Below are 25,318 nucleotides of genomic sequence, written 5' to 3' on the forward strand. Positions count from 1 at the left end.
CCTTGTTAGTATCCCCCCACCCGCAACGGCCGCGCCCAAGTGGCTGATGGCCTACCTGCAGCGGAACAAGGGCGCCGTCGACCGCGCGCTGGCGCGCTGCCTGCCGCGCGAGGGCGCGCAGACGGAGAAGATTGTCGACGCTATGCGCTACTCGCTGCTGGCCGGCGGCAAGAGGGTCCGGCCCATCCTGGCCATCGCCGCGTTCCAGATGTTCGCGCAGGGCGGCGCGCAGGCAGCGCTGGAGCCGGTCATGCCGACCGCGCTCGCAGTCGAGATGATACATACCATGAGCTTGATTCATGACGACTTGCCCGCCATGGATGACGACGACTTTCGGAGGGGCAAGCCCACGAATCATATGGTGTATGGCGAAGATATCGCCATTCTGGCGGGTGATGCCATGTTGTCCTACGCTTTTGAGTACGTGGCGAGGGAGACGCGCGACGTGGACCCGGTTAGGGTCTTGGAGGTTATCAGGTTGTTGAGCAATTGCGTGGGGCCCGAGGGCCTGGCTGGGGGGCAGGTCATGGACTTGGAGAGCGAGGGCAAGACCGATGTGTCTTTGGAAACCCTCACCTGGATACATACCCACAAGACCGCCGCTTTGTTGCGAGTTAGCTGCGCCGGGGGCGCCGTTATTGGGGGTGCGAGTGAGGACGATGTCCAGCGTGTCAGCGACTTTGCTGTCAAGATAGGCCTCGCCTTTCAGATTGCGGACGATGTCCTCGATGTCACCCAGAGTACCGAAATGCTAGGGAAGACCGCAGGGAAGGACGAGGCCACCAATAAGGCAACCTACCCCAGGTTGTTAGGCTTGGAGGGATCCCGCCAGCAGGCGGAGAGGTTGGTCGCAGAGGCAAAAGAGTGCCTCGCCCCGTATGGGGAACGCTCAAAGAACCTGCTTGCTCTTGCAGATTTTATCATCAACAGAAGCAACTGATTTCACTGGGAACACGTCAAAGCAAGACGTGTATGATCGTCTTTGTACAGCCTGCAACACAACACCATTCTAAGCGGTTCAGAGGATTTCCTCGCCACTCATGCCCCAGCGTGATTGCAAGTAAGCACTGGGGCAACGCTCGCTGCACATATCAAGAGGTAGTGAAGACAGCACGCAGCAACTTCGTACGCCGTACGGCAGCCATAGCTTATTGTTAAGCCTCCACAGATGTGACACATACGTTTTTAAACATTTCTTTCTTATACCATCTCAGTGTTGCACTCTTCGACATCCTTACAGGGAGGGTTGGTTCTCCATGGCCACGCACGTCAACAACAACCCTATATTGTTTGAAAACTTACTATACACTGTTGCTACAACATACCATCGAGTCACTCTATCGAAGCGACCTCCCGGCTCCCCCGAAAGCAACAAATGGTTTCTTTTCCTCCGTCTCCACCTCATCGCTCTTTTCTTCAGCTCCATTTTCCCGTGTTGCCGATGAAGCCCCTCCAAAAGTAAGTCCACTCCGCCCTGACCTCGCCTTCAGAGTTTGGCCGGAACCTGGGAACATTTCCTTTGGCGGCGGTTTATCGTCATCACTCGAGTCGTCGTCAATTGGGGCGCGCTGCTTCAGTTTTTCCAGTCGCTCGTTAAGTCTCGCCGACGGATCAGCACCAGAGGCCCCAATATCGGCTTTCCTCGCGCTCGACGCAACGGCCGCAGGCTTCGGCGCTGGCTTCTCGGGTTCCACGTAATCCGCCGGTGCCGCAAACTCGACGTTCACATCCGTCTCAATAATTGATATCGCCTCACCCGGCGCTACCTCGAGCACATCGAGATGGTACGTTTTGTCGTTATAGCTGATGGCGATAGTGTCCCCCTTCGTGAGGCAGGTAAAGCCGCGTAGCGTGGCCTCTAGCACAGCCTTCGGATTAGAGATTTTCAGAAAGTCCGAAGTCTGAGGCTGAAACTTGACAAAAGTGCCTTTTGGCAAGTTGGCATTCCTGATAGTGATCATGCCCCCTTCCTGCACCATGAGGTTCTGCATGAGCCAGTATGGCACATTGACATGCCCCTCCTCCGCCACAAATTCCTGGACTCCACAGTGGGTTTTGCGCCCCTCGCGAGCCTCCAACTGGAAAAGCATAGGAAATGTTATGTTGAGACGGGCGAGCGTGTCCAAGGCGGACGGTGGAAGCACAATCTTTCCGCCGGACTCGAGCTCAGATTTGTCGATGAAAGACACGGGGTAGCATCGAAACTGCCGCCTAAAAGCCCCTGGGGCCGCCGCGCGCGCGGACCCGAAATGGTCGTCGTCGAAGTGGCCGCCGAACGGGAAGCCCCCGCCGCCGCCACCGCCGCCCCACATTTTGCAAGCGCAAAGATTTGCCGACGGATGAAACCGGTGGATCGCCCGATGCGGTAAATGGACCCGGTGCTTGACAAACTCTCGTCTCTGGCGTGGTTCTGCTGCTCGTCGGAGGCTGGGGTTTGAATGATATGAAAAGCTGGAGGGTTGCTATAGCGACGATGGCCTGGCGTTGCTGCCAACTGTTCGGCGAGCAATTGGGTACTGTACGTAATTGTGACAGTTGGCCGCAGTGTAATTACCTCCACAGCAAAAATCGACGGCGGGCCATACCCTGGACACATCCTGGACCGGTCCAGCAATCCACACATCATACAAATGGGTTGCTGCTGCGTTTGCGCCCCGGCGTTTGATGGAAATTGTTTGATAGCCATGTCTATTTCGTCTACTTCTCTTGCCCACCCAGCCCCGGCTGCGCCGCCCTATTGCTACAGTAGTTTCCTTTCTCATCATGCCTTTTTCTCTTTATGTTTATGCTTTGTTTAGTTCGGTTTAATGGAGCCTTTGTGTGTCCTCTCTTAGCCGATGTCCGGTGACCAACTACAACTAGTAACCTACAAATGTCTTCAACACGGAAAAGCCTAGGAAGCTGTATAAACAGCTCAACAACTGGTACGGTCACTCTAAGCATTGGCAGGCAGGATGCCTTATCAAGATGCAACGATAACCACCACCTACCAAACGGGTTTGAAAACATCCTTTCAATGTGCTTCCCCACAGCGCTATCAAAACAGATTATAAAAGCGTCACGGGATGTTGAGAAGATAGACAAGACAATACATAAAGTGACGCTGAATATGTCCCAATCCTTCTCGCCACAGAAGGTTTGTCCTCTGGTAGCTTGGATGAAATAATTCTTGTTTCCTCTTGCGGAAGGAGTAAGAATCTTAGTATCAATATTATAAACGTTTCATGTGATGTTGCCTTGCGGTTCCGTACTTCGTATTGGTGGAGATTATTTCCTCTTCGAGGGGTATTGCAAAGACATAATCTGCGGCATGGACACGCCATTCAGTATACTGTAGCTAAAGCAACAAGGACGATCATTCATTCAAAGAAAAAGCTTTGAATACTTGTTTGCCCATCGTCTTCCATTCGTAATAGCCTCTACAAATTAAGAGTTGCCGTCCATCCGGGAGGCTCGCAGGATGGATTTAAAACTAGAACAACGGCCTTGAACACAATCCTATCCAGCAGAAGTGGATTTTGAAGACATTAGTGGCATTGCTCAACATACTTTTTTGAATCATGAGACATATCTCCAAGAGGTTTGAAGGGTTTTCACCCTACAGAACCTATCATTTGCACAAAAATCTGGCAATGAAAATAGCCGCAATGCAAGGTTGAAGATGTGAGACACACGCCCTGCCACACAGATCCATGTAGAGAGCTGCTTTGCTCTGTTAAGATGGCATTTATATTAAGATAATTTCCGTTTTGCAATCCTATCTTCTTCGCATCAATAGATCTCGACCAAGACCTGCTCTTGTATCGAAAGTGATAAGAGTGAGTCGTGTTATTCTTGTCTGTATCTGCAAAAGCGGACCAGTCTGGATCGCCATAATGTGCATGCAGATGGTTTCTGGTCGCTTGGCTCCAGAAGCCTCCCTGTCCGAGAGCTGAGTCTTTCTTTATACAGCAAGAGACGTGTCAAGGGGTAGTCTGGAAAAAGGTGTTCGTTTTCGGCTTCGACCAAAAAGAGCTTCTTTCGTATGTATATATTTCTGAAAAAAAAACGCAGTTCTGCGATACTCATCATACGTGTACGCATGGCTGGTGTGCTGACCAAACTTTCTGACACTACTTTGATGCCTGCTTTAAATACAATATGCATGCTTACAACTGCGATTAATTCCCTTCGCGACATCACACCAAGTCTTGTTCTCTCTCCCACATCGCACCACGCTTCCGCCAGTGTCCAGACATTCTTGGATGTTTGCCATGCGGAAGCCGTCTAAACGGCGACGACGGCAACCAACACCCGTCCGTCGATGGCAAGTTTCAATATCCCTATCATTTCTCGTCGCTCTTTTCAGTGTCGTCCGCGCGCAGAACGGTCTTTTTTCCGATGTCTTCAGCCCCGATTCAATCATGGGAGCGAGCGCGGCCGGACGCGGAGCACCCACTTCTACTCCTCCCGGCTTTTCTGACCAGTCGGCGTACGTCGGGCTGTCCGCGGCCGGCGCCTTAGTAGCTGTCGGAGACTTTGACCGCGACCGCTTTGTCGACCTCGTCATGCTCAATTCGCAAACATTGCGAGACCTTTCTATTCTCTTCTGGGACCACGATGCCTTTGCGTTTCGACATCGAGGGCATGGCGTGCGACTCAGTGAATTCGACGAACAGGACAAGAAGTTCGGCGTCAAACCAATGGGGAAGGTCGTTGGTGTACATGTCGCCGATTTTGGCAATGATGGAACCCTCGATGTGCTGCTTCATGACGACACACAAGGAAGGTTGTTCTTTGGAGATGGTCACGGTAACTTTAATGCGAGCTCCCCGATCATCATCCCAGAATTGCCCTTGGAATCCGCCGTGGTTGATGCGAATGCTGACTTGATTCCGGATGTATTTGTGGCGTTTCGCAACGGCACACGCGGGTTTTGGGTCTTTGAAAGAGAAACAGCTACAAAGGAGGAAGGTGACGACGAGCCATTGTCACAAGAAGGGAAGATGGTTTTCAGGCCGTGGGTCGGCGGCGCAAATCGCGCGTCGGATGGAACAGACTGCGTCGTTTTGGATCCTGTATCCATTTCGTTTGTGGATATGGACGGTGACTGCTTACCTGATCTTGTCATTCCAACTTCCTGCGGGATTGAGGTTTGGAGCAATCCTGCCACCTCGGATCGAAGCTTCTGGGACCTTGCTGTGAGTCGCACGAGCGCGGAATCGGACTTGAAATTGATCGGACTCGAGGTCTTTAACAACGCACATGGAGACCAGTCCATGGTTTTCGCCGATTTCAACAGTGATGGCGCTATTGACATTGGCGTCCCGAACAGCAACAGACGCGATTTACTAATACATTTGAACATCCAGAAAAAGCGGACTGCAGACGCTTTGTGTGCAAGAGACTCAGAATGGACTCTTGCGAGACGTATCGGCCTCAGCTCCGGACTGAACTTGGGTGTCAGGAAGATCGGCCGCTTCTTTGGCAGTATTGGAGTACCACCTTCCCTCCACATCGGGGACTATGATCTAGACGGGATGCCGGATATTATGGTAATAGACAGCTCCTCGAAGCGGCCTGTATTGTTCCGAAACGAAGGAAAGTGGGACAACAAACACAACAGTCAGTCTCATTTTGCAAGGATGAATGCGAACGATGAGGCAGGTCTCTCCTCTGGAAATAGTGGGGCAGTCACGGCCATGTTTTTCGACACGGATGAAAGCGGACGCCAAGATATATTAGTGGTGCGAGGCAGCAACGAAACTCGTCTAATATGGAATCAGCTGCAGCAACAGTCAGATTCACTCTTCTTCAAGGGAACAATGCTGAGCGGCCGGCCATACCGAAGCGTACCGAGACCATTTTCTCCTGTTCCAGGCAACACTTTTAAGCTATCCTACATTGAACGAGGTAGTCGCTCGCATGTGACGAGGACGTGTTCGCAATGCTCGCAAGGAGGGCTCTGGCAGCTCCGCACATGCAATTGTCAATTTGGGTTGATGCAAATCGCAAACTACATCGAAACACTTTGGGCTGGAGGTGGAGCGGGAACACGGGCGTGGACAAATCTGATGCCCAACTCAATGGCTGTGATTTGGGCGGAGACAGCAGAAAGACGTGGGGACACGAGCTTGTGGTGGATGGAGTATTTCACGCAGAGACGCGGAAGCCAAATGCTGCGAATCTCTGCGCTCCTTATAGCATCGCTAGCAGTGCTGGCAGTTGCGATTCTAGTGTTGCAGCAGCGAGAACGGAAGCAAGATCGAGAGTACGACGAACAAGAGAGAGTACAGCTCTTTAACTTTGCGTAGCGTGAAGAACACAAACTTAACAAAATGTATACATAGTAGGAGGGGTCTCTATGGCACCGAGATTCAAAAGTTGCAACAAACATGTTTGCAGCATCTAATCTCGTAATTTGGTGCTTTGAGAATCGGAATGAGGTATAACTTATTATCATAAAGCAGGCATGCACCAGAGGTGATCCGCTTGTACATGGCAGGTTTTGTGAATCTGACCACAAAGATAGATGAGACCTGAAGAACTTCATAGGAGTGCGGCAAAATCCAACGATCAACTGCGTTATTGCCTGCGGTAGTTTCCAAAGTCTTTCTTGCCGGGTGAACAACAGGGTCCCTAATGGCCATGGATATGACTGCGTTCGGCAACAAAACAGGTTGCGATAGAAGGTCCTGTTTCAAGTGGCGGCGGACTAATCCAGGTATAGTGCAGTAGTATGGACATGGCTACAGTGCATTCATGCCACCTCTTCGCGCACAAGCGCCTCTACCTCTTCACGACTTGGAAGTGAGTCAATTGCACCAGGACGTGCTACGACGAACGAAGCAACAGCAGCCGCGAATTCTGCGATCTGCCTGGCTTTGTCCTTGTCGGCGAGTGCAAACATCCCACCCAGTCGAAACATCTCGGATATGAACCCAGCCAAAAACGCATCACCCGCTCCCGTCGTATCAACAACCCCACCTTTTGGTATGATTGCAGCGACCCTGCCAGAAACTGTTTCCATTCCTCCCTCGTACGCATACGCTGCTCCGTCTGCGCCGGCAGTGACTAGTACACCCACACATTGTCCCCCTAGCGCTTGCAAGACAGCCTCCGGATTTTCCAACGCACTCTCGGCAAGCTCTTTGTCAAAAAGGAAGGCTACTTCCTCTTGGCTGATTTTCACAAAATCTACACCGGGAGAGTGCCGCAAGAAGGAAAGAATAGTTTCACGTGCTTTATCCTCAGTGGCCTGCCCCATCCAAAAAACATCCCTCCAGTTGACATCGACGAAGATTCGCAACTTGCACATTTTCGCAACTTCAATAAGCTCTTCCAAAGCCGATGCAGAGCCTGGGAAAGCCAGTGGAATTGTCCCTGTCACTAAAATATGAGCGGCATAGAACAAGACACCAGGTAATGAATCCATGTCCATTCCGACAGCATCTGCGAAACGATCATTATCGTGAGAAAACCCAACAAAGGCTCTGTCACCTGCTTCACTACTGCGCACAAATACCCGACGCGTAGGATGCCCGACAACAGACTGGAGTCCGTCGGCGTTAACGCTGGCATCAATAAACAATTGACGAAGTTGCTGTCCCTCATCATCGTCACCCACGTTTCCAAGAATGGCGCTTGCGGTTGAGAGCTTCGCAAGTGCCACTGCCAAGTTGGCTGGCGCTCCGCCTGCAAGCGCTTTCCATGCGGTAGGATCAGACGTTGAAGCGGTTGGGGAATCGGCGAAGAGATCGAACAGCGCTTCACCGAAGCATAAAATTTTTGGTGCCCCAAGTGGAGAGGATGTTATCGGATCGGCTTCACGGGATGCGGACATGCACAATCGCGGACGTGACCGTTTCGGCGATGGCCGATGCGTGCAGACGTTGTGCTTTGTACCAGACGGACTGTTCGTCCATGACGGATGACATATAAAGGCAGGACAAAGTGACATGGCGATAGAGAGCGAGCGAGCTCTAGCTAGTGACGTTTCTGTGAGTTTCTTCTTGTATGTGATCGGATGAGTCACAGCGCCGCGTTATCGAGCTGTGTTTATGCTGAGTGCGTGAACCGTTTAGAAGTCCTCGTACAACACGCACGGTAATCAACAGCGATGACAAAAAGGGACATGGGAAGCTCTTAATCAATTGAGAGCAAATTTTGATGTTTTTATGTTTAATCTCCGCATCGCGAGGTAGTGAGGGCAAATCTCATTTGCTTTTCTCTTTCTTTGTTCAACCTGTCGAAGTCTTGCACAGACAAAACAGGAGGAGCTACCAACCTAGCTTCACCCATATCAGCGTTTCTTACAAAAAACATGATGCCGTCCCCTGGATTTGTATCACCGAGCGCTCTGGGAGCGCGGCAGAGTGCTTTTGCAAAGTCCTGGGTCTCTCCGCAAAGACCGACTCAAGCAGTCCAACCTGCTCGACATGCAGGCACACCGGTAATGGGACTCAATGCGAAAAGTATGTCGAAGAAGAAAAAGGGAGGTGGGAAGAAGAAAGGCAAAGGCGGAACGGCTCGCACGCCGGGTTCGAATGGGACTGCTCCTCCTCGGGCAAATGCTAAATCCGTGGATACCAATCGTCGTGAATATATCTATCAGATGGCGGGTGTCAACAAAGTACTTAACAATGGAAAGCAGATTCTGAAGAATATTAACCTGTCATACTTTCCCGGTGTGAAGATTGGTGTCGTCGGTGAGAATGGTTCCGGAAAGTCTTCTCTCCTCAAGATCATGGCAGGCCTCGACACAGAGTATGACGGCATTGCAGCTCCGCAAGCTGGGATCAATATCGGGTATCTAGCTCAGGAACCGGAACTGACGGAGGAAACGGTGGACGAGAACATCAACCTCGCGGTGGCAGACGTCAGGGGCTTCTTGACGAGATATGCTGAACTAGGTGAAATGATAGGCAAAGAAGATCTCACACCTGAAGAGAGAGAGAAGATTACGAAAGAGTGGGAACGTCTTCAAGATCGCATTGAAGCAACGAACGGGTGGGAGCTCGATCGGAACGTTGAGCGTGCCAGACAGGCGTTGCGTTGTCCTCCCGGAGATGCAGTGGTAGCAAACCTCAGCGGAGGGGAGCGACGCAGGGTTGCACTTTGCGCATTGCTTTTGAAGAGACCAGAACTACTGATTCTTGACGAACCAACAAATCATCTTGACGCTCTGTCCGTTCTTTGGCTTGAACGCTTCTTGGAAACGTTCCAGGGTACACTCATTGTTGTGACGCACGATCGATTCTTTTTGGAGGCTCTCACTGACTGGATTCTGGAGCTTGATAACGGACAGGCATTCCCATATGAAGGCAACTATTCGACGTATCTTGAGAAGAAATCGAAGCGCATGCAAGAGGTGGAGAAAGTCGCGTCGAGTCGGCAAAAGCTCATCACTCAGGAGCTTGAGTGGATCAGAAGCAACCCCAAGGGCCAACAGGCGAAGTCTAAGTCTCGTATTTCCCGGTATGAGAGTTTACTGGAGGAAGATGCGAGGATCGACCGGAGAGGGACGTTGGATCGGATATATATTCCAGCTGGTCCGAAGTTAGGCGATATTGTTGTCCAGGCGGAAGGAGTGCGAAAGGGATTCGGTGAAGATGTCCTTTTCGAGAATATGACTTTTGCTCTTCCACGAGGGGGAATTGTTGGTGTCATAGGCCCGAACGGAAGCGGAAAGGTAGGTACTCGGGATTTTGGCAGGTTGGCATGGGAATATATCGGCGTCAAGAAGTGACTAACTTCTTCTTTGTTTGTCCATGTTTTTTTATGTCTACGTTCCGGACTTGTCGTGGATTCAGACAACACGTAAGTATCAAAGCCTTTGTTATCATGGGAAGACTTCGACATCCTCTTGGCAGTCTGACTAACTTCCCGTGTTTTCCTGCGAAACTGCGACAGTTCTCAGAATGATTACCGGAGAGGAAAAACCGGATGCAGGAATATTTACTGTGGGAGAGACAGTTCAAGTAAGTTTTGGACATATTATCACCCCTCGCGATTGCAGTTGGTCCGGGGCGTAACGCCTTGCAATCAAACTTTTATAGTTCTAACGACGATTCGTGTATATTTGGCACGGTTGCCGACGGATTTCTATTCCACTCATGCCCTCAGTATATGTATGCGGATCAAGATCGAGCGTCAGTTGAGAAGGATAAAACAGTATTTGAAGCTGTCGCGGATAACAACGATGAAATTGTTTTAGGCACAAGGACTGTCAAGTCTCGTGCCTACCTGTCATGGTTCAATTTTAAGGGCGGGGCCCAACAGAAACCTGTGGGTTCTCTCAGTGGAGGAGAACTTAATCGATTGGCGTTGGCGCAAGTCACAAAGGCGGGAGGCAATCTTCTCCTTGGAGGTAAGACTGGAAACTGCATTGTTTTCTTTATGTCATTGAAACTCTTTCCATTTTTCACATGAAGCTAACCTGAAATTTACTTCACGTCTTTCAACTGTTCAAAGATGAGTTGACGAACGATGCGGACGCTTTCCTCATTCGCGCGCTTGAGGATGCGCTCCTTTCATTTGCAGGCTGCGCCGTCATAGTTTCGCATGATATTTCATTTTTGAATCGTGTTGCAACGCACATATTGGCCTTTGAAGGAGACGAAGTCCCTGGACAAGTGACTTTCTTCGAAGGAAATTTTGCCGCTTATCTTGAAGACAAAAAGCGCCGGCTAGGGGATAACACACCCTCTCGAATGAAATTCGCCAAGCTGCCTGCACTCTAGAGTGTACTCGCTCGCTCAGTCGCTTTGGATGCAGCGAATGCGCCTCAAAAGCGACAAGAGTAAAGCGGGCCTCGCAGGGCAACGATCTTCCGGGGAGGGCCTGCACAGTGGCCTTCACAATAAATTTGCTTAACGTTCCCAGCTGACTAGAGCCTTGAAGCGCTTAGGAGTAGAGTTGTAGAACCATCCCACGAGATAAGCCGAGGGCATTCTAAATCCTTTCTATGAATTTGGGAAACCCTGCATCTCCACCATGTACTTTTGATTGTGAAGAGCAATCACGATTGGTGAAATAGCTTTCATGTGGGTGGGGGGCAACCATTTCGCCGCAGGATTTGTTTTGAGCACACTGACTGCACGGGTCGCATCATATAAAACTCACAGTTTAGGCATCGTTCAACACCAACTATCATGAAGCCTTTGTCCGTGGGGCCGTATGTTGACACAGATAATGCATCAACTGACCATCCCGATTTTCTTGAGAGTCTCTGGGCTGCTTATAGCGGTCCTCTCCGCCGCGACTCCCAGTTTGAAAATTTGTCCGAGTACTGGCGACTCGTGGAAGGACTGCTTGTCAACCCAAGACTGTCAGACAAGTTGTGGGGCTGGATATGCTATCGTGAAAAGTATGCGAGCTTCGCCATAGTTCTGTTGTGAAACTTCGTGCTGTGAGTAAATCACTCTTGCGCAGCGGATGATTTAGAGATCTCGTCTATTTTGCGCTTTAAAATGTTTTGTCTCTGGGGTGGTTCACCACATGGGCGATGCATCTTCTCAAGCAAGTTGTGTTTTATGCGACCAACGGAAGCTCCTTCAGCGACAGAGAAATACTCCAACATCCAAGGGTGGGCTAGATATGAGGCAATAGAGTCTCTATGCTGATTGGTAGCCCACTCACTGTAGAGAGAAACACAAATGTGCAACATAGGTGGAGTCAGTATACTTGGAAGAGATGTTGTTTGATGGCAAGTGAATGAAAAAAGGGGTCGACTTACTGTTGTGTTGTACCCGGATGACCAGTACCGACGTATCTCGCCTGGAGATGCTCGAGCTGAGCAGAGACACCACTCTGAGGGGTATTGGACGTCATCCCAGGGGCTGATGTCAGCCTATTGTCAACAATAGTCGAGAACAAAAGGATTGCCTGTGCAAAATAGGCGGAGTCCAGGGGAGAGCGCGGTGAGTCACAACCGGTTGGGGGAGGGGGTGCGAGAGGAGGGGTTCTGTGAGCTGTATGGTCAAGAGGGAGGGGTGTGGATGAGCGAATGAGGGAAAAATGACAACTTTTTGATTCGTCAATTGGCATAACGTGCTTCGTCAAGAAGACGGAGCTTCTTGGAACAACAAGTGACGGCGAGCCGTTGCCCAAGTCTCTCGCCGCCCGTCACAACTTTGCTCGACATCCGCCTGTACTCTGGACCCGTCTGCCTACCCCGAGGATGGGCAGTTGGTCAAGTAGCGAGCCGCCAAGCAGCTAGATGCGGTCCCACATAAATTCAATTCATCCGCCTAGACCGAAAACGGTGCAGCCGAGATAGCACCGCGGCACAGATGTGCAGTACTGAAGCGGTTGCGCTTTGCGCCCGCGATGTCTGTAAGCCCATGAGCATTGAATGACTTTCACAGCTGGAACTGCAGCTGTAGAATGAATATGTGGTCAGCAAAGACTGCGTACCAATCTCTTCGAACTTCGAGGCGCCATGTATGCTGGAGCATGATTCATCGAGCTTGGAGTACTCATCTCATAGATTTCCAGAGTTTGAACCTTAACTTGCTTCAATACTCAAGAAGGGCGACCTATCAATGCCACTTCCTTATTTTCGGCTGGCCTTTCGCGCACAGTTACCGAGCCCGTCGAAGCCGTCTTTTCAGAACGTGGAATGGAGACCTGACTTCCCTGTTTGCGGACGTCGAGACAGTAGACCAGCTTGAGATCGAGGGTGTAAGACATTCCGCGGCAATAGAAGAGAGGGTGGGTAGGCAGCGATGGCGCCTCTGCTCCATCGAGCGGTCGTAGCGTTTATTCGCAACGACCAGCGCACTTGACTTGGAACCAGGAAGCTGGATCCAAGTTCCAGCAGTTACCAGCGCACTTGACTTGGAACCAGGAAGCTGGATCCAAGTTCCAGCAGTTTACCGGACTTGGCGACTTGTTGTTTTGATCTAACCCCCTAAGGGATTCAGGCATTCGACGACAAATAAATTGCATGGGCTTTCGCAGCCACTCGTGATGAGCGAAGGGGGTGTGGCGGAGTCTTTTTCTATGGCTCATCAACAGCAGTGAAAAGTATTATGAATTAAAGCGACAAGTTTCAAGGTCTGAGCAAGGACCAATTCGCAATGGCCCAATGATGGCACACGTATTTGTCGAAAAGGCCTAGTGTATGCTTTGTCGAATCTCGCGAGCGCCTTCACATCGCAGTTTAATGCTCCGTTTCCGATGGGAAACGGAGCATTAAACTGCACATCAAAAAGCTTGCGTTTTTCGGAAGGACGCGTCTACCTGCGAAGGTGAGACAGTAGTTGCTGTTCTTTCTGCAATCAACTGCATGCAGTTACCACATGAGCAAAGAGAATCAGGCGTATTTTGTAATGTTTACAAACATTGAAAGAATCAAGTGTGTTTGAACGATTCTTTATTGGATACATTTAATCCACCGGATGCCTTCGAATTGCGTTTGGCAATGGGCCTCCTTCCAAACGTTGGAGCAACGAAAGCTGTGAGGCGAAGACTGTAAGGGAGACAATAATCATCATGAAGGCGTTAGACCTCAGTTTGCCGTGGTCAATCCACCTAAAATGAACTTCGGATCGTAGTACGATAATGGTTCCGATGCTGGTACGACGTTGTTCAAAGCAAGATCCTCAAAAGTGTAGCAGATTTGCCGCCCTAAGAACAGTTTGCCAAGCATGCCCACTCGCCTAAACTGAACGGAGAGGATACAGAACAGCACGCAGTACTCCACACGTAAGTCTGTCGAAAGGTTTATGCTGTATCAACAAATCTCAACGGTCTCTCGTTGCAAAAGAATGAGCAAGGTTGAAAAGTAATTGCAGATATTGGTCCAACGAGCAACAGTACAGGAAGCTCGAAATGGAGGGCGCCCTATTCATGGCAACGTTTAGTATCGAGATCAAGAACCGTCGGCAATTTTTTTAACAAACTACTCCACCGTGAACAATATGCGCTTCGGTGTACAGGAATGGATCGGGAGTAACATTCCGAAGGTACGGTAGAGGGGATGAGTGGATGCCACCGGGACCGACTGCCGGGACCGACTGCCGGGACCGACTGCGACGAAAACTACATCGCAAGGGCCTGAAACTGAAAACAGCCAGGTGTGCGGCGATGGTATGCCTGGATGCTACAAAATGCAGTTGAGGACATCCTTACCACGAAGAGCGGCGGTTCTGATGCATAGCGGGGACGTAACGAAAGTATTCCATATTGTCGAGCCGAGCGTTGACACTCCTGAATTGTAGAATCCGACACATGACGAAATTACTGAAAGCGGTCGAGACCAAGCCAGCGGACATTTTTGAAAGGAAGCTTTCCTGATGCCAGAACCTTGGTGAATTCTTGCAATTCTTCCCTCGACAAATCCTGTCGTTGGAGGAAGACATCGCCTTTTTCATCACTTTGTTCAATCACATTTAGTACACAATGCGCAATTCGTCCTACTGTGGAAAGGATCAACTTACCCTGCTTCAGCAGATAGGATCCGTTAGTAGACTTTGCAAGTTGAACGCACTCAGGCGATGTCCCTCCGCATGGACTGTTCTGCTTTTCAAGCATATAAGCAATACAAGAGGTCCTTCCGGGACACAAAAAAGTTGCTGATGCATCGAGGGACCTCCCATCAATCTCTGCCCGAACAACTTCCTCGTCAGAGCGCCGGAATCCATATTCGCTATCAACATCCAACCAAAGCCCCAGTGCGTCCTTTACGCTCAATCCTGCACTGGACACCTTCTCGAAACCTTCTGCAGAATGCACTCCTTTGTTGCGCTTACCTAGAGTCCGCTCCAGCCATAGCCACGCACTTCGTTTGTTAGAATCGGGGTGCACGTTATCCCACTGAGGAGCAAGTCTGATGACTGGTAAAGAACAGTACGGCTGAAGTCCATATTGGACCCACCTGGAACTAAAATCTTGCAAACCCATCCCCTCCCGCATCATGTACATACTGTCTACCCAAAGTACGGATTTGTTCGGACCAGTGCCAACGAGTTTCGTCAGAACACGACGCAATTCGTTAGCCTGTTCATGCGATAGTTTTCCGAAGTCGTGTTCTGTGTGCTTGTAAGATAATGCAAAAGAACGCGTTTCGTTCGACACGACGCCTTGAGACGACCATTGGTCGTAATGAGGAATTCCATTTTCAACGATTGTGTTCCAGGCATTGTCGTCTCGCACATCTGGCATCACGACCATGCCAAGACTGAGTCTGTAGCGAGTATCGGATGCACCCCTGGGAAGGGACCTAAGTTCAACGTCGCCCATATGTCCAGTTGGTGTGGTTGAAGCTTTCGGTGACAAAGAAAGCCAGGATTTGGAACATGTAGCGAATTTGTAATGTTGGGGAGAGGGGATGCCGGACGACAACAGCGGGGCTGACGTCATGCTGGGAGTACAGTGGATCCTCGCTAACTGCATGCTCGGTTACCGCATATTCTCGATAACTGCATGCGTTCGTTGACGAACGCTGACGTCAGCTAAATTATTCCCTTATCGCGGAATCACTCTACGCACGAGATTTCACATACCCTTGAATGGTCGACTTTATTGAGAGAGTATTGGGGCGGCCCGACACTAGAGCATCAGGGTCTACCGAGGGTCTGCAGAGCAACCGGGGGAAGCCGTAACCTTCGTCGGTTTACGGATACCCTTTGTGATTCCACACAAACATGCAAATAAGGCACAGCCTTATTTATAGACGTACGATAGGACATAGAGTCAGTAAATATACCGGCGCCGGCGGCCCCCCCGCGGTCAGGGGGACCCCGGCATCCGGATCTCTTGGTTCACAGGTTATGGGCACCTACGACCACTGAACTTCACCACCAGACCGACCACGACCAGCCACCACGGCAAAACCGAGAGACCGCGATCAAAGGGCGACCCGACGTAACCGCGCCCGAGAGCAAGAGCAACTCACGCACGAACTCTACGAATCAGCACGGATAGCAGAGGCAGAAAATCACGACACACAACCGCAAAAACACAACACTATGACCTCATCAACACAACAACCCACGCTACCCGCACTGACAAAATCGAACTACACATTCTGGCACGACGCCCTACACATATACGCGCGTACCATAGAGGCAGAACCGCTCCTAGAAGCAGCACCGACACCCACCCAAGACCCTGCGATCACCAAACAGAATCAGGACAAAGCCGATGCGCTCAGGACGATCATCATGCAAAGCATACACAACGATCTCATACCGCAGCTACCCCTTACCATCCTCAGGGAAGAACCACACGCCATATGCGAAATGATCAATACACACGTCCACGAAACCAACATCGAGAATCATGAAGTACTGGACGCCGAGGCCCGCAGCCTCGAATTCCTCCCCGGACAGGAATTCAGTGAGTATCTAGCCAAACACCAGAGCATCCAGCACAAAATGATAATCGCAAACTACCCCAACATCAATCACGAGAGAACCACAATCAACTACATGATTCAGGGACTTACACAGCACCCAGACCTCAGCACTCTCGCCCTCCTACTGACCGGTCACAACCCACCTAGCCCCCCACACGCGCGCCACACCGCAACTGCGCAACACCGCGCAATCTCCCCATCACCAACCAAAAAGAAGCACCGTCAAGGACATAATACAGGTTATGGGCACCTACGACCACTGAACTTCACCACCAGACCGACCACGACCAGCCACCACGGCAAAACCGAGAGACCGCGATCAAAGGGCGACCCGACGTAACCGCGCCCGAGAGCAAGAACAACTCACGCACGAACTCTACGAATCAGCACGGATAGCAGAGGCAGAAAATCACGACACACAACCGCAAAAACACAACACTATGACCTCATCAAGACACAACAAAAAATGGTTCCATCTCAATTCATCGAGTACCAACACACGACATGCCAGCGGACCTGATGACCAAACCGCTCAAGAAAGACACATTCACAAGACACCGCACGCGACTCAACGTCACCCCCCCACCCACCGAGGCAGTCACTTTCCACCCCGAAACTAGGCAATACGCGCGCCAGGGGGACTGTGATTCCACACAAAAAGAGGGAAAGACGCGCGCATTGCTCTCCCGCCCCGCTACGAAAAAACACAGCGATTCCACACAAAACATGCAAATAAGGCACAGCCTTATTTATAGACGTACGATAGGACATAGAGTCAGTAAATATACCGGCGCCGGCGGCCCCCCCGCGGTTAGGGGGACCCCGGCATCCGGATCTCTTGGTTCACACCCTTCGAAGGGTACTTGTACGTGTTAGATATTTGGGATAAATCCATTGTTGTGTGGCCAAATATACTAAAAAGACCAATGCCATCTTTTTGACTGCGGTGGAGCTCGCTGTTATCAATCTGGTCCATCGCGGTGATGCGAGGACCACAAGTGAACCAGAGAAAGCGGACCGGACCGGCCGCACGGCGCGTGCTGTTCTGGGTTAATAATGTCAGTCAGCATTATTTATATGTCCATGTTTATCTGATGAAAAATTAAAAAAGACCAAAGAAAGCAAAAAGTCAGTTTGGGTGCGCTGCTGAGCTATCCCAGCGCCACGATAACAGTTATTTCTATCAGTTATCGTCACGGTGCATTTAGGACGACTACCGGGATGACTCCAGAGCAGAGAAAGGGCCTGCCGGCCTCATTTTGCAAGCTGAACTTCACAAATATTACGAGACACACGGTGCATCACGCCGCATAAACACCGGAAAGTAACAGGAAAAGCAGTTTTTATTCAGCACGCGTGCAGCACTGACGCCACAATCACCGTCCGAACCTACCCTGTGAAAGGAAAGATGGACCTCTCTGTCCCTCCTCTTTATTGTGCTTGTGAGATATTTTTAGAGAAAAATTCCATTTTACTGTAGAGGGAGATTTTATTCTGTAGACCGAGATTTTATTTGAATTTTAGAGAAGCGCACGCGTACGGCCCGGCGGAATCCGGGCCGGACGCGTGGACGCTTCTGGAAGGAATTTCATAGAAATAAAAGAGAGAGGGTGACGGGCGCTGCGGGGAGAAAGGGGGGGACGACAGTCGGCCAACCCTCACCACGAACCGCACGCTCCCCAGAACCGCCTCCCCCATTTTCACCGACAACATGGTACTCTTGTGGAGGGCCGACGCAGACACAAGTGCGGGCCCTAGCCCTGTTACCTACGATGGGTCGAACGGGTCAGATGTTTCCAAGTTTCTGTTCGTATACGAGAACATCATTATGCGCGGCAAGCCTGACGAGGAGAAGGCAGGAGCAATCCTATGCCACCTCGAGGGTGCTGCGTTCGACTATTACTATGAAACGTATAGTCAGAATAGGAGTCTGACCGAGGCCGCCAGTAACTGGGACGGTGTGAAGAGCGCCCTGTCTGACCGTTTTACGGAGGCACCGAGGCCAGAAGAAAACATCCAGAAGGCTATGAGTTGCCGACTGGATGGTAAGAACTTGCTTACTTCGATGGATGAAATGGACAAGCTCTACAGAAGGGCTGGTTTCAACGACGAGGCAAAGTACGGCTTGCTTCGCAATGCCGTAATGGCACATTTGGATGTTGCTCAGTTCGCGATCTATCGTTCTCCGACGACGTACGAAGAACTAATGAAGACCGTGAAACTTTGGTGCAGGCCGTGACGCCTTCAAGGCGGCGAAAACGGCTGCGCAGTCCGTTGAACCTGTGACGCCCAAGCGCGTACTGGTGCGTTCTGATGTGGATCCTCGACAGGAAAAGCTGGAGAACAAGGTTGATGCCATCACCAACCAGCTGGCGGAATTGTCACTGATGATGAAGAAACGACAGACGCCAGGGGACAGTGATACGAGTTGGACATGTTCCTATTGCAAGGAACCAGGGCGTTCAGCGACTCGTCGTTCCAACCCACACCGTGATACTCGTTGCCCAACGTGTGGGAAGATTGGACACACGACGGAGACTTGCTGGTCCCTCTTTGCTAGAAAGAATGTGGCTCATGCACGTCCTCAAGGTAACGCTGGCGCAGGAAGCGCTTATGGCCCCAAAGCAGGCGGTTCTGCCAACGACGCCGGTGACAAGGCCACCAGAGACTCGAAGCAAGTCACGGTCATAACTGAGACCACCAAGGGAGAATTGGTGGCAGCTACGAAATGCAACGCCGAAGGAGAGGCCTTGCCGAAGCAGTCGAAGAACCGTGAAGAAGTTTCGATCCCGAGGCTGCTGAATCCCACTCCAGTAGCTCCTAGGGGAACTCTCCCCTGGAATGAGCCGCTGAGAGTGCCGAGAGTGAAGCCTGCACGCCAGAAGAAGAAGAATGTTTCAAAGAAGGCGGCACTCCAGGAGCACGTCGGCAAGTACAACGTCGTGTCAGAGCTGGCGAATGCGCCGTCTGGTCTAACATTTGGACAACTTGTCCGTGGAGACGCTGAAGGAGCAAGGAAGGAGATGAAGCGCCTTCTATCCAGGAGATTGGGGCGTTCTCGCGGGTTTGCGGGCCACACGGATGTCTTCCCGAGGCGTCTTCGGGTAATTACTGTTCAAGTTTATGGAACTGATGCTCAAGCACTACTGGATTCGGGTGCGGTGCCGAACATCATGTCGCCGCACCTCATGAAGAGACTTTCTCTGACGCCAGAAAGTACGAAGAAACACATCACTGTGGCAGATGGGAAGAGCTCCCCTTGTGTTGGATCACTGCGCCAGGTCCCCGTCTCGTTTGGGGAACTGGTGAGCATGATGGACTTCCTTGTCGTTACGGGAACACCGTACGACGTCATCGTGGGGATGCCGTCGTTAGAGGAGCTCCAAACGTGCATTGATTTGGGGCAACAGCATGTCCAAGTAACTGTGGGTGATGAGACGATTCGACTAAGTCTTGAGATGGATGAAGACCATAAGAAGCCGGGATCCGCTACCGACAGTGAGGACTTCACGTCAGACTCGGGGGCCGTGCCGGCTGACTCGACTGACACGGATGAAGACTTCGTCCTTTCGCTTCATGAAAGGGTGCCGTTTGAACCAGACCTTGCCTGGGCGGGAGCAGTCACTGAGGACGAAGATCCTCATGCTGGACTTCCGGACCTAGCTGAGGAAGGCTCAGAGTACGAGCCGGCGGATGAGAAAGAGAAGAGAGATGAGAAGGAGGAACTTCTCATGTCTAAGCTGAGCCATATCAGCAGAGAGAACGCCGACCGCATAAAATGTTCTATCAAGATTATGGGAATAGCTGCATGGTCTTTGGACGACCTCAGGCCGGCAGATGTCCCTGTGTCACATTCGTTTGAGTTAAATGACGACAGACCCATTTCGCACGCTGTTCGGAGGCTCCCTCCGAGACAAAACGCGGTAGTGCGCGAGGAGATCGAGAAGATGCAGAAGGCAGGGATCATTACCCCCTCTGTAGCTCCTTGGTCGTTTCCGGTCGTCATCGCAACGAAGAAGGACGGGAAACCTCGCTTCTGTGTTGACTACCGCGCGCTTAACCGCGTGATGAAGGCCGACAAGTGGCCGTTGCCCAAAATGGAAGAGATATTCGACGACCTTGAAGGAAGCAAATTGTTCACTACCCTGGACTTGTTCTCGGGTTATTGGCAAGTGCGGATGGCTTCATGGTGCAAAGAACAGACGACGTTTGTCTGTCGGTACGGGACCTTTCAATTTGAAGTGATGCCATTCGGGCTCATGAACGCTCCTTCAACATTTCAAAGGATGATGGATGGCGTATTCAGAGACCTGCCGTTCGTCCGAGTGTACCTTGATGACGTGGTCATCTTTTCGAAGTCCTTGGACGTCCATGTTGACCACTTAATTGAAGTGTTCGAGCTGATTGCTCGCAGTGGATTGAAGTTGAAGCTTGCGAAGTGTTCCTTCGCGCAATCACAGACCAGGCTATTGGGGCACGTCATCGGAAAGAAAGGGGTCAAGGTGGATCCAGAGAAGACATCGATCATTTGGGACACCCCCGAGCCGCGCACCAAGACGGAGTTACGAAGCTTCCTTGGACTAGCGGGGTATTACCGCCGATTTATCCCTAAGTTCGCAGAAGTCTCTGCATCGTTGCATGCTGCTACTTCTACCAAAGTCGAATTTGAATTTACGGAAGGGATGGGGACCGCCTTCCAGGAGTTGAAGAAGAGGGTGACGTCTCCTCCGCTGTTGGCGCTCCCGAAGTTTGACGAACCCTTCGTGGTCGAGACAGATGCATCCAACATGGCAGTGGGAGCAGTTCTGGCTCAGAAGAAGGAAGACAAGAAGGTTCACCGATACAATTCGCCAGCAGGACGATGACGGAGACTGAGAAGAAGTACCCCACCTGTGAGAGAGAAGCGTTAGCGGTGATCTTCGCGCTAAAGAAATTTCGGGTGTATTTGCTCTCAACGCAAAAGTTCAAGTTGATTACGGATCACCAAGCGCTTCAGTATGCGTTCAAAAAGAAGGACATCCACGGTAGACTTGCCCGTTGGTTGGATTTCCTGGCGGAGTACGAATTCGAGATATTGTACCGCCCCGGCTCAAAGAATTGTGCCGCTGACTTTCTCTCGCGTCTACGAAAAGACGATGGCAGGCGCGAGGAGGATGAGGGGGACCTGGTATGTGCTGCCGCTTTTGCGAAAGGAGATATACTGGAAGACATGGAACCTCATGTGCGGGACACGTACCGTTATCTCGAAGGAGAAGAGATGGTTGAGCAAGATGCTGCGCAGAGGCGCAGAATCAAGAAGAACTCCAGGCGGTTCCTCGCCTGGAACGAAAGGCTGTTTCGCAGGATGAAGAATGGGATCAGAACAATCCCTTCTCGGGGGACTCGACTGCAGATATTGCGGTCGCTGCATGACGACATTGGCCACTGGGACGCTACAGCTACGAAGCAGTTCGTCCTTGACAGGTACTGGTGGCCGGGAGTTCATGGTGATATCTACGCCTACGTTCGTGGATGTGAAGGCTGCCAAAAGGCTGCGCCCATCCCAACGTACAAGAGCACGGCGGTGATACCAGTCTCTCAGCTCTTTGAGACATTCTCGATAGACTTTGCGGGACCCCTTCCCAAGACGAAGAACGGAAAACGTTACATCCTGATAGCGGTCGAACATCTGACTGGTTGGCCCCTGGCTTAGGCAACCGAGACCGCTACGTCTGCGGAAGTTGTCAAGTTCGTGAAGGAGGAGATCATCCATTCGTTTGGTCCACCTCGGACTATAGTCTCATATAACGCAACATGTTTCAGCGCGACAGCGTTGAAGAACTTCATGGCACAACAGGGAATTTCATGGAAACCGGTCCTCGCCTATGCTCCCATGTCCAACGGAAAAGCGGAGCGTATGGTTGGGACCATCAAGCGTTCAATTCGGAAGACGCTATTAGGTCAGGGCGCCGCTACCTCTAAATGGGAATCGGGGTTGAAACAGATTCTCTACGGGTACCGTCGGCGCCGACTGTCCGACGGGTTTTCCCCGTTCGAGTTGATGTATGGAGTTAAGCCGCCCTCGCAACCCCAGACCGAGTCGAACCAAATCCGATGGGCCGGCGTTGAGGGGCGCAGCTTGGAACTGTTAGCGACCCTCGCGCTCCGCGCGACGAGGACTGCTAAACAGCTGGACAGGAAGAGCAAAAAGATGGCAGTTATCTCACAACGCCAATTTGACGTAGGCGACCAGGTTCTGGTTGCCCGAGGAGCGGCCTTGGGAGGGCTACGGAAGTGGCCTTTAGGAGAATCGAAGTACTACGGCCCCTGCAGGGTAGTACGGGCAAAGCACCCGCTGTACACACTCGTGTCGCCGGGTTTGCGTTACAGTCGACGGGATATACATGCAAGGCGCTTAATCCCTTTTATTCAGAAACCCGCACATCTTATGTAGATGTGATGCATTGATTACCTACACATGCACTAGATTGAAGATGACTCGGATGAATTACGTTTCTTTTGGATGAACTATCTTTGGTTGATTACTTGAGTGATCCTTTTGCACGACGACCCTTACCATGTGATAGGGTTGGGCCACGATTACCTCGACGAACCCTCTTCTTCTTGTGTTCCTGACCGAGACTCTTGCCGTCGCTTCTATCCCGCTTTGCCATTCGGTGCACGACGCGCATATCGTCGAAGTACTGAAACTTGGTCGGATCGCCAGCGGGGCAGCACAAGCGGAGAGAACTGCTCGTGAGCTGCATGGCATACCGCTCAGAACAGTCATATATCAGCGCCGGTTCCGTCCGCGCGTCCAGACAAATAGCGTGCTGGAAGCGATGGATGTCATTGAGGCGGAGGACGTAGACACCGGCTTCCACACTTGTCGACAGGCGGAGTAGCCAACTGACGTCCGAGCTCCGCCATAACGGGGACCTGGCACTGGACCTGCCATGAATGGTTGACCCAGGCGGCGGAACCACGTGATCCAAGGATACAGTGCCGTGGTAATCAGCTTGAAGGGTCCGTTGGACATGAGTGAAGTGATGAACGCTCGGCGAATAGTTCTTTCGGCGCTCGAACTCGGTGACTCGTTCCGACTCCGCCGCCCAGACGCGGTCGGCAGCGCGCCGGCCAGCGACAAGTGAGATGGCGTTGCAGACGGCAGAACGGAGACAGAGGATGGTGTTGTCTTGAAACGGTACGGGCTGAGACCTGGTGAAATACCTCGACGCCAAGGGAGAGACGTTGCGAGACATGGCGTAGTTAACGCGCTTCTTCTTGCCCCTATTCTGGCTACACCAGTTGTCGATGGCCAGGATTGCGTCCATGCGTGTCGAGGAGTCTCGCTCGAAGGCAGAGTTGAAGCCCCGGCGGGCGTTCTCGTTCTCGGAGGGCACACGATCGAACGTCATCGTGTAGAGCAGGATAAGGTACTTATCCTGGCTCCCCTCCCCGACGGCGTAATAGCACCCCTGGGCTTCGCCGTTGCTACCGTCAGAGCACCAAACCAGCTCGACGACCCAATCGGGGTCGTCGCAGCAGAGGTACTCTCTCTCGTCGCCGTGACTCTCGGTGAGCCCGAGCCGGAAGCACCGGTCGGCAGTGAACCAAGCTTTCCGGGACAGACGAGCCGCAACGAATGCCAGCACATGGGGCCCGAGGAGAAGTCGGGCCCCGGCGGCAGAGACGGCCGCCACGACGGGTGCACGATTACCGACCTCTTTGTATCTAATGCGGAAGGATCCATCTCCTACCTGATACCTAACCGCGGATACATCGGAGCGTCCGGCGTGCTCCCAAAGGGTTGAGAGGTGTTCAGCATTCCTTGAGTCTTCGAAGTCAATGAACGGTCGGTTGACGCGGTGGGACGCCCTTTCACGGACCTCCTCCCCGTTCTCGCGCCACAGGCCCGCCGAGCGACGGGCCGCCTTGGTGGCGATCGCTCGACGAGGGACCTTCCCGCCAGTGGAAGCCCTCGCCGTCTGCTTGGTCCGAGCCATGTCGCACAGAGAGTACCGCCCGAAGGACCACAGACCTCTCGTGCGTGGCTCGGAACGCGGCGCGTTTCAACGAAGTCCCGAAACGGGAACAACGAGAAACGGAGGCTCAGGCGACGCGGAGACCACGCGGCATGAGGCTCAGACGGCGTGGGATGGTTAACGGCCGGAGGCCCGGGAGACGCGGAGACCACGCGACCCGGGGCTACGGTGACGCTGACTGCGAAAACCACAAGTTCGGGCGACGCGGAGACCACACCGCCCGAAGTTGAGGCTGAAGTGCTGGAGGCGGCGCGAGAAAGAAACGATGCGAGCGTAGTCGACGCAAGATGGCGGTGGAGCGGATGAAATAGAAGGTAGCTAGGTTCGGTGGAAGGTGGAGAGACGGTGGCCGGGGGGGCCAGAGCGGTCACGCGAGGAAGCGGGGCCAGTATATTTACGTGCAACGGCAGCTCCGTGGTCTGCCCTGACGAGGGGGTCATGTGAGATATTTTTAGAGAAAAATTCCATTTTACTGTAGAGGGAGATTTTATTCTGTAGACCGAGATTTTATTTGAATTTTAGAGAAGCGCACGCGTACGGCCCGGCGGAATCCGGGCCGGACGCGTGGACGCTTCTGGAAGGAATTTCATAGAAATAAAAGAGAGAGGATGACGGGCGCTGCGGGGAGAAAGGGGGGGACGACAGTCGGCCAACCCTCACCACGAACCGCACGCTCCCCAGAACCGCCTCCCCCATTTTCAACGACAACAGTGCTGAATCGTTAGTGTCCGTCTATGTACCCTTCTCGGTACTGTACCACCCTACTTGGTTGGATCTCCCCAGCTCACCCTGGGTGCGCGGCGCCGTCGGACTTACAGTGCCTTACATCGCTTAGATTCCAGCACCCCTCCTCGGCGGCGCGCATATTAAAATCACTGTCTCTCTCACAGATCGATTCCCCTCCTCGGGCAAACACTGGCGCGCATGTTAAATCACTCTCTCTCTCAGGAAT

General features: G+C 52.0%; 8 protein-coding genes; 3 read left to right on the forward strand and 5 right to left on the reverse strand.

The window, feature by feature from the left end:
- Positions 1–142: 142 nt before the first annotated feature.
- Positions 143–1,205, forward strand: CHC_T00006851001 (hypothetical protein). XM_005710109.1 is given in 2 exon segments: positions 143–940; positions 941–1,205. 1 exon segment carries the CDS (start codon positions 143–145, stop codon positions 938–940), a length of 798 nt encoding a protein of 265 aa, XP_005710166.1. The 3' UTR covers positions 941–1,205.
- Positions 1,206–1,238: 33 nt separating this feature from the next.
- CHC_T00006852001 (hypothetical protein) lies at positions 1,239–2,090 on the reverse strand. XM_005710110.1 is given in 2 exon segments: positions 1,239–1,337; positions 1,338–2,090. 1 exon segment carries the CDS (start codon positions 2,088–2,090, stop codon positions 1,338–1,340), a length of 753 nt encoding a protein of 250 aa, XP_005710167.1. The 3' UTR covers positions 1,239–1,337.
- An 8-nt stretch (positions 2,091–2,098) lies between these two features.
- Positions 2,099–2,686, reverse strand: CHC_T00006853001 (hypothetical protein). The gene has a single exon (XM_005710111.1). It carries the CDS (start codon positions 2,684–2,686, stop codon positions 2,099–2,101), a length of 588 nt encoding a protein of 195 aa, XP_005710168.1.
- A 1,558-nt stretch (positions 2,687–4,244) lies between these two features.
- Positions 4,245–6,461, forward strand: CHC_T00006854001 (hypothetical protein). XM_005710112.1 is given in 2 exon segments: positions 4,245–6,293; positions 6,294–6,461. The coding sequence occupies 1 exon segment, from the start codon at positions 4,245–4,247 to the stop codon at positions 6,291–6,293; it is 2,049 nt and encodes a 682-aa protein (XP_005710169.1). The 3' UTR covers positions 6,294–6,461.
- A 1,844-nt stretch (positions 6,462–8,305) lies between these two features.
- CHC_T00006855001 (hypothetical protein) lies at positions 8,306–10,862 on the forward strand. XM_005710113.1 is given in 6 exon segments: positions 8,306–8,891; positions 8,979–9,674; positions 9,892–9,959; positions 10,105–10,348; positions 10,453–10,721; positions 10,722–10,862. The coding sequence occupies 5 exon segments, from the start codon at positions 8,306–8,308 to the stop codon at positions 10,719–10,721; spliced, it is 1,863 nt and encodes a 620-aa protein (XP_005710170.1). The 3' UTR covers positions 10,722–10,862.
- Positions 10,863–10,932: 70 nt separating this feature from the next.
- CHC_T00006856001 (hypothetical protein) lies at positions 10,933–12,331 on the reverse strand. Its single transcript, XM_005710114.1, has 4 exons — positions 12,271–12,331; positions 11,717–12,092; positions 11,403–11,618; positions 10,933–11,074 (listed from the first exon to the last, which is right to left on the reverse strand). The coding sequence occupies exons 1-4, from the start codon at positions 12,329–12,331 to the stop codon at positions 10,933–10,935; spliced, it is 795 nt and encodes a 264-aa protein (XP_005710171.1).
- Positions 12,332–13,772: 1,441 nt separating this feature from the next.
- On the reverse strand, positions 13,773–15,345 carry CHC_T00006857001 (hypothetical protein). XM_005710115.1 is given in 2 exon segments: positions 13,773–14,223; positions 14,224–15,345. 1 exon segment carries the CDS (start codon positions 15,343–15,345, stop codon positions 14,224–14,226), a length of 1,122 nt encoding a protein of 373 aa, XP_005710172.1. The 3' UTR covers positions 13,773–14,223.
- A 7,518-nt stretch (positions 15,346–22,863) lies between these two features.
- CHC_T00006858001 (hypothetical protein) lies at positions 22,864–24,327 on the reverse strand. The gene has a single exon (XM_005710116.1). The coding sequence runs from the start codon at positions 24,325–24,327 to the stop codon at positions 22,864–22,866; it is 1,464 nt and encodes a 487-aa protein (XP_005710173.1).
- Positions 24,328–25,318: the final 991 nt, after the last annotated feature.

The sequence above is a fragment of the Chondrus crispus genome, genomic scaffold (genome assembly GCF_000350225.1).
Source record: "Chondrus crispus Stackhouse genomic scaffold, scaffold_53, whole genome shotgun sequence".
In the NCBI taxonomy this organism is placed as follows: Eukaryota; Rhodophyta; class Florideophyceae; order Gigartinales; family Gigartinaceae; genus Chondrus; species Chondrus crispus.